Consider the following 8806-nt stretch of genomic DNA (forward strand, 5'->3'; position numbering starts at 1 on the left):
ACAAATAAAATGTACAAATCAGTGAGGACACGTAGGAAACAAATTATATCAATATGAAATTTAAATGTGTACTAGCAGTAAATATACATTTAAATTCCATGTAAAGATGCGTAGACAAGCTAATCACGGACATGTCTGCAACATTTTAAATACAACAATCCATAATCAGTGACCACAAACATTACACCAGTTCACGCATAGCCGAGCTCAGTGGCCACATTTAGTGTTCCTTTGTCCACTTCTTCTCTGAAAGAACTTTATTACATATGCAAACCAAAGCATAGAGATGACAAATGTTGAGCCGATTTAGTGAGATACATGCAATTAGCTCTATAGATGGCCCCTTTGAAATTAAATACTTTGGTATTTAACTTATATTTAAGCTTTTTGTTACATTTCAAGACTGCGGCTTGGCATAATCGTTAATGGTAATGTATTAAAGCATTGACTATTTCTAAGAAAAACAAAGTTAGACACAGACACAGACTCCAAATGGTGAGAGAAATACTGATGATTTCACGTTCAGGAGGGGAGTTCATTAAAATGAAGGAGAACGGAAGTTATTTCCAGGATGAGGGGAGTAGAAAAAGACTGCTGGTCGCGCGCAAACACACACACGCGCGACACATGGAAGAGATCACACAATGTATGGAGTCGGATTTGCACATACGAATAAAGCAACTTAAAAAAGAAAACCTCAATTTACTCCCTTTAAACATCCCGTCCTTTTGGCAGGGCTCCACTAACGAGTAATGAGCTCCCACCCAAACCTCAGCACCAGCTGCTGTCAGGGTCTGGGGGCTCCGACTAAATATGGATAAACCAGTGGGGGGAGAGGGGAGGATGGCGGACGGGGTGCGGGTTACATGATCACACTTTTAAAAAGCAGATACTTGATCAGCAGGATATTGGTTCTGGACCAGTGTCCAGTGGGTTCTGCACAACTTTGCATAATCAGCTAAAATGTGCATTATAGTCAATGTATTTATTTTTTCCCCCCCCCCAACACTTTGATTGTCTATAGCTCTGGATGGCTTACCTTGTTAGCTGCTAGCATTTATTTTATTTTTATTTTATTTTATTTTTGCATGGCTAGCGGTCTGAATGGATATATTCCTTTGAGAACAAAACATGGCAGTACATTTAGCTTCAAGTAAATAATTAAGTCTTAATGTCAAACACAGCAATCTGCCAAAAGATCAAGTATTTTATAGGCAAAGTTTTTTTTTTCATCAAAAGAGTAAATGTTATCAGCACAACAACCATAAACTCGTTAGAATATAAATCCAAGCATGGACAGTGTAATGCTTTTGGGTTTTTATCAGATACAATTCATGCGCTTATTACACATCCGCACTGCATGCATGTTGCTTCTCGGCAGGCCAGCAGTGTCCAGTGAAAAACACGGCACACCTCAAAGTCCCTCTCATTTCACAAAGTACTGCATGTATAAAGAGATATTGAAACGAGACTGTCATTGTGCCATCCCGAGCAATTGCATGCATGACGCCTGTCAGGGTCATTAGGCGGCCACAGGTCTTCTCGACAGACGGAGAGATTACAGACCAGATCTCAGCTTGTATACACCAAGAAGGCGGAGGACTGGGATTTGTTTGGGAGTAGACGGACTTCTGTGTTTCAAGAGCTGATACTTGTATGCAAGCATGTTAAGCGTGTTGCACAACATTTCAAAGTTAGAGGATAATGTTCTCATTTTGCAAGCAGTAAAAAAAAAGAATCCTTATAGAGGGGAAACTCGACTTGCCTGGAGGTGGGCTGTCAGATTGGAATTGGAATTGAATCTTTAGAGACCTTATTCAAAGGAATTCTGTATGAAATGTTTTTTTTTTTATTTCTTTTATTTCTATTTGCTGCTTTCTCATTGCTACATGTGACTACCACCATGTCAGATAAGTGAATACGTTCGCTCTACGGTCGAAATGCTGCCTGTTTGTGGCCGAATTAGTGAAAACCCACCAACATGAGACAGACCGCTCCAGCCAGGCAGGTCATTTTATTAAAAGCATGTTGTTGCTTTTTCATGTCTGACTCATAGCGCACGAGGAGACAATGATCAACAGCATCAACAGCAGTACAAATAACACAATATTCACCTCTCTCTCCCTCTCTCTTTCTCGCTGTCTGTCTGTCTCTCTCTGTCTCTTGCAGTCTATCCATCTTTTTTTGTCTCTGTCTCTCTCTCTTTCTCTGTTGTACCCCCCCACACACACTTCTCTTGCTCTCTCATTTTCCGTTGAAAAGCTCTGATTCTTTGACCACACAGCCTGGAAAAATAGCACAGAGTCATGCTGCAAAGCAAGTATATCCCTGACCCTGATTCCCTCTAACCACATTTCCATCAGCAGCAAAGTAAAACACATCTAATCATTTCAATTTTCCCCCTCCGTCACAGTATTATTAACATTGTTAATTTTCTGAGGGTTGCAGCCCAGAGGGGAATGTCAAGGGAAATGCATTATGGTGAGATATTCCATTGATCCACCATTATACACACTTATTTGGTTGCTTTAATGGCCTAACGATACCGAGAGGCCAATTTAAATCCAATGTAGAAAACAGAAGAGCACCCCCCCCCACACACACACACACACACACACAAAAGCTAAGCAACATGTAGACATCAGAGGAGTTTCCTGCTTTTGTTTCCTGCTTGTTTGTACCGCTGCGCCGCTTTCATGGCACAACCAAGGCAGAGGATCTGGTATTATTCACTGCTATTTCAAGAAAAATGCCTGCTGGATGAATTTACTGGTGCTAAATTGTACAAAAAGGAAGCTGTTTGAAGTTCTGCATGCCTGCACTGCTTGGGGTACATAATATTTAACTTATGTAGTGAGTAAAAATAGTTCATAAAAAATTACAATAACGAAAAAAATAACTTAATTTTTTTTAATAAAATTTACTAAAATACTTAAAGAAGATGTAAATTACAATAAATGTAAGATGTCAAACAGTTGTGTAGTTGGTGAGGCAAAAAGCATTTCATTTAATTTACTGTAAACAGGATTCTAAAAATTCTACTGACCCGACACAAAGCAACTGTGCAAGAGCTGAAAAAGGAAAAAGCTGAGATCAGTTGAGTCTAAACTGCAAAAGGATTGTATCAGAAAATTAATCTCACCGACAGCTCATCACTTTGAAAACAGACAGTTTGAAACATCCGATTCCAGAGATGCATTTCATTTGAAACTCTACACATTCAGTACAGCGCCATGGTTACAGGGGTAAGTATGACTAAATAAATATCAGAGAGACTGAAAGGTATAAGCAAACAGCATGCCCACTTCCATCCCTCCTTTATATGTGTTACAGAGAGCGGTTTACTTTCTGCAGAGCTGAGTGACCAGCGTGAAAACGGCTTGACTATAAGGTTTGAATGGAAAAGTTGACCATGGATGAACAGGAACATGAAGCGTGGGAAAAAACTACAAATGCATTACATATGCTTGAGACCATTGTCATAATAGGCTTTCATCTTTTTCTAATGACATTGTAGCTTTCTTACGTGATAGTTTGATTATTTTTTTAGCTTTTGATGGCCATTAATTACACTCATTGTGCTGCAATTTGTTTTCCCCTTTTATAATAAGCCAAGTTCAATGTAATCTATAAAGGCCACTCACTATAAGCAACACATTGAGCAAGCCAAAACCTAAGTAGGTGCTTGCCTGATGCGCAGCTCAAAGACAGAGAGCTGAGGCCTCACCTGAAAATGATGAAATACTGGCTGCATGGAAAGACAAAGGTGTAACGTGTTTGCTTGGGTCATTCTTGGGCCAGAATAAACCAGAACATTACGGTGAACATTTGGGTAATTCATGAAAAACTGAAGCAAGGCTTTTTTTAGTAATCCAGCAAATCACATGTCGCTTGCCTAATGAGCAAGCAGCGCTACCAACACATGGAACTACTGCAACTACTAATAATCTGTCCAAACGAAACATGTAATCAGACTTGGTAATTGTGCTAATCGTGCCCACCCAACGCCCCAGGGCTCATCAAGCCTGCAGCAACCTACGGTGCACATCCCAGATCTAAACCGCGCAGAGTAGAAAATAGTAAATAAAGCAGAGAAAGCTTTTTGAAGGGGCTGTTAAGAGCTTAACGCATTCACTAATTATAGATCTCACTTGCTCCCTTTTGAAGAAACCTGTAAAGGGGAACACGCCAAAATTTTACATTACTACAAGTCTTATAAAAAATGAGGAAAAGCAACCCAGTGCAGACCGCACTACAGCAGGATAGGAGCTCTTTTACCTCCCCTCTCATTTCACTTGAATGTAAAACATAAAGCGCTGATGAAGACTAAGAAGAGAAGGAACGGTTCACTTACAGACGCACAACAGTAAAGCAGCATGTGTCAAATGAGAGGGGGAAGAAGAAAGTGTGAAAAGACTGCCACATACAACACATATGTAGATAGATAGATAGATAGATAGATAGATAGATAGATGGCATCCTCTGTTCTCCTCACGCACCTTCTAGAATAAGGAAATAAAGCGATGAAGGTCAGTCGGAGAGCAGACTGCCAAATATAGCTGCCGTGTTCATGTGAGGGCTAGACTCTGCAGAACGACAAGCCCAGCGCCGACCATGCCCTGTAATTGAGGAGAAAATAAGGACAGAAATTATATGTTTATTTTTGACAACAATTTTAATCTGCTGTGCTCTCCTCCTTCAGAGAACGAGACTCCCACAAAACAGCACTGAGAATCTGTCTCATGGCTGAAAGTTGAGTTTTTGACTTTTCCCAAACATAAATGGGTAAAAGAATGAATGTGACTGTTTTCTTTGCCGTATTTTGGTGTGTCTTGAGTTTAGACATTTCCAAGTTACGTAAAGTAAATAATGTTATTGCTATAAACCTATTTATTTGTCCCAGTATTAGGATATGTGTCTCCTTTTCCTGTGACAGTTTTTTTTCTTCCATGTATTCTTCCATGTATTCCTGTAACGTAGAAACAGCAATGTAACACATTACAGGAACTGTTTTTTAAATGCATGCATTTCATAGCCAAATGTTTTAATAGAGTTAAAAATGCATTTAGTGTTTGTTTATTCTATATATTTTAATCTATATTTGTTAGCAAAGGGAAAATAGTTTGTGACAGAATGTTGTCAGCATTATAATTGCTCATTGGAAAACAACACTAAAAAACTAAATTGAGCTTTTCAAGTAACTGATAGGTGAAGCATTAAATTGAATTAATGTGGAGCCATAATTCTGTATTATATGAAATAGGTGCCAGGTCGACATTTTTTTAAATGAGAACTGACTTACCTGGTTAAATAAAGGTTGCTTAAAAAAAAAAGTGAGATCAGAGTAGCTCAATTTTCATCCCATACAAGAAAATCAACAATGCCAAAATAATAAATAACAAAAATAAAAAGGCTTATTTGACAAGACAGCTTTCCTGTTTTTAATGTCTTCCTCTTTTCATCAACGGTCTGACTTGAGGAAACAAGCTTCACAAGTTTGTTTTTCCCCTCCCTCTCGTGAATCCGTCATTTGAGTTCATTTAATTTGAAGCAATAATCTCCTCTTTATTTGACTTAATGGCTTTTTTTTTTCACTTGTCTCTACAGTTCAGTCTCTTTAACCATCACAGCTAATGTCTGAAAGGCAGTTAACTCTATAAGAATGTTGGAAAGAGAGAGAGAGTGGGTTGAAACCAGAATAATAAAATCCTGATGGAAGCCACAGACTCAGTCAACGTAATTTTTGTGATTTATGCGGCGCAGGCCGGGGCTGCGTGTTCTACTGTTGCTTTAATCGCTTTTCACTTCTTATTTACAGCGACGTGTCTAATGGCTGGGGCAGAATTTACAGCACGCTCTTTAAGTTGAAATCTGTCGAGATCATTCTTTGTGAGATGATGTTATAGCCCCGTCAGACTCCACGGGACTAATCCAAGTGGAAAAAATAATACCGGTGTATAACTGAAATGATGTCGGCGCGGTGATTGATGAGCAAACCCATTCATGCATTTATCTTGAGAAGGGATTGGACGCCCTCCGCTTGGGGAGGTGGGATTGTCTTCCGTCTCTCCACCAATCGCCATCCATTCTCCTCCATCTCTGGGTTTTTATTGCCTCTTAGCGTGTCTTCAAAGAGCCCCGGGGGCTGTAATTAGGGGGGCGGGCTCATGGAGCCTCAAAATACTTCCCCGCGTTGGAGCCCAACTTCTCCCAAACTGTCCCGGGACTCAGAGCTGCGCTTCTCCCCACTCCCCTCAGTTTCCTTATAGGATTTTGTTTCTCAGGGATGGCCGCATCTATTCTGGAGGTAGGGAATGTAATTGTAAGTACATATTTATTTTTCTCTTTATTCTTCTACATGTACTGAAATGTAATTCCAGAATTCCAGTCTAAAGAATTGCTACATGCAAAGAAAAAAGATCCTGTTAATTCTATATGCAAGAGGAATTATATCTGGATGTCAAGTCATCTCATATGGCAATGAAACGGAGAATGACATGAAATGGACAGACGGTATTGTCAAGTTAAAGTTAAAGCTGCACTGAAGCATCATTAACTTGTTGGGAAAGAGAGACCAGTGACTGGAGAGGCAGTCTGAGCCACGATCATTTGATTTCTGTTACTAATTGAGTGAATATTATATCTAAAGGAATTACAAGAGATGCCTGGTTGGGAAAATCTTCTTTTTTTTCATTCTTATATGATTTCTCACACGCAGTGTGTTGAACAGTAGAGCGGCAGAACTCTTCAGTGATGTGCTAAGAGGTCAGTGACCTGCCACGTGCAAAAGAGAAGAGCCCTAATACAAATTCTTAGAAAGTGGAAAATGTTATCTTATTTATCCTGATAATAAAGAACTCCTACTTCATTGAGCAGGACCTTATCAAACCTGAGCGCTCGAAACCGCTCTGATCACTTTGAAAACAGAGAGAGTATGAAAACGGCGGCGCTGGCAGTCAGACATGAGTTTGTTTTATTAGAGTTGACACTGACAGAAGCAGCAGCAGCAAGCAGCAGCAAGCAGCCATTTCCTGCACACAGTCTCATTTTCTCCCATGTCTCCTCCTGTCCCAGGAAGACCCGCGTTATGGCTCCAGTCCTCTGGCTATGTTAACCGCTACCTGCAATAAGTTTGGCAGCACTAGCCCCATCGGGGATTCAGCTACACCTGGGAAAACCGGCAGCACTGCTCCAATAAAGAAGCCCTACAACATGACCTCTGACCTTCAGACAGCGAAGAACGGACGGACCGCAGACGGCAGTGGCCTGGCGGACTCCTACACTGGCTCCTTCACTGCAGCTGGAGGAGGAGGCAGTGGGCTGCTTACCCCGAGTGGAAGCCCCCCTCATTCTGCTGGAGGCTACGCTACAGAATATAATCCCTTCTCCCACTCCTTCCAGACCTCCGCCTCCCAGGACCCGTCTCTTTTGGTGTCCAAGGCTCATGCCACGGCCGACTGCCTCACCAGTGTCTACACCTCGCTGGATATGACGCACCCCTATGGATCCTGGTATAAAGCTGGCATTCACCCAGGCATTACTGCTGCCCCGGCCAATGCCACGTCCTCCTGGTGGGATGTCCATCCCAACTCCAACTGGCTGTCAGCCACCCAGCCCCAGGCAGATGGAGGTCTCCAGGCCTCCCTGCAGCCTGTGGCGCCACAGGCCTCCCTGAGCCCACAGCTGCCCAGTTACACCACCGACTTCACGCCACTCAACCCAGCTCCTTACCCTTCTGTGGGGCTGGGCTCCTCCTCGCACCTCCTCCAGTCCTCCCAGCATATGCTGCCCCAGGAGATGTACAAGCCCAAGCCTGTGCCGAGCGCGGGGTTGATTGAGAGTCCCATGGGCCTGAAACCTGCTAGGGGATCAGGGGGCTACAACGGTGGTGCCCCCACCAGGTCCTCATGTGACTGCCCCAACTGCCAGGAGTTGGAGAGGCTTGGGGCCTCAGCTGCATCCCTGAGAAAGAAGCCGGTCCACAGCTGCCACATCCCAGGCTGTGGGAAGGTCTACGGCAAGGCGTCCCACCTCAAAGCCCACCTGCGCTGGCACACCGGCGAGCGGCCCTTCGTCTGCAACTGGCTGTTCTGCGGGAAACGCTTCACCCGCTCAGATGAACTGGAGCGGCACGTGCGCACGCACACGCGGGAGAAGAAGTTCACCTGTCTACTGTGCAACAAGCGTTTCACACGCAGCGACCACCTCTCCAAGCACCAGAAGACCCACGCAGACGCTGCAATGCCAGGGAAGGCTGTGGACGGAGAGGCCGATCCCCGGAGCGAAGAGGCAGCAGAGCTCAACGCCAGCACCGTGCCCACCAATCCCGGCGCCGAGCAAATCGCCAACGGAGATGACAAGACTGGCACGCCCAATGGAGTGGAGAACAGCAGTGGGCTGCTGGAGATCTGACCTTTTCTTTTTACAGTTTTATTTTGAGATGTGGTGGGTTTATTCATGAGAGTGAAAAATGCACCCTTCAAATAAAAGGACAGCATTTCCTTTCGAGACATGCAGAGGAGTGTGGGGGGGGGGGGGGGTAGGACCGTGTTTAAATAGACTTGATATGAAAAGTGACTGTGCATGTGCAGGGAGCAATCACTTTGGTGTCTCTGGACCACACACAAACACACACATACACACACACACAGATGCCAGGCTATACAGTACATGAACTCAATGATAGCGTGCACACAGACTGGCACACAAAATAAACACACACACAGTATATATATATGTTCTGCCTTTCAAATGAGACAAACCACTGGGGAAATTTAATCTGTAAAAGCAGAAGGAAAAGAGCTCC

At 43.2% G+C, this 8806-nt stretch overlaps 1 protein-coding gene across 1 annotated transcript; it reads left to right on the forward strand.

The window, feature by feature from the left end:
- The first annotated feature begins 6286 nt into the window (after nucleotides 1-6286).
- LOC137914736 (transcription factor Sp7-like) lies at nucleotides 6287-8412 on the forward strand. Its single transcript, XM_068758233.1, has 2 exons — nucleotides 6287-6307; nucleotides 7075-8412. Exons 1-2 carry the CDS (start codon nucleotides 6287-6289, stop codon nucleotides 8410-8412), a joined length of 1359 nt encoding a protein of 452 aa, XP_068614334.1.
- The last annotated feature ends 394 nt before the right edge of the window (nucleotides 8413-8806 follow it).

The sequence above is a fragment of the Brachionichthys hirsutus genome, unplaced genomic scaffold (assembly GCF_040956055.1).
Source record: "Brachionichthys hirsutus isolate HB-005 unplaced genomic scaffold, CSIRO-AGI_Bhir_v1 contig_1437, whole genome shotgun sequence".
NCBI classification, from domain to species: domain Eukaryota; kingdom Metazoa; phylum Chordata; class Actinopteri; order Lophiiformes; family Brachionichthyidae; genus Brachionichthys; species Brachionichthys hirsutus.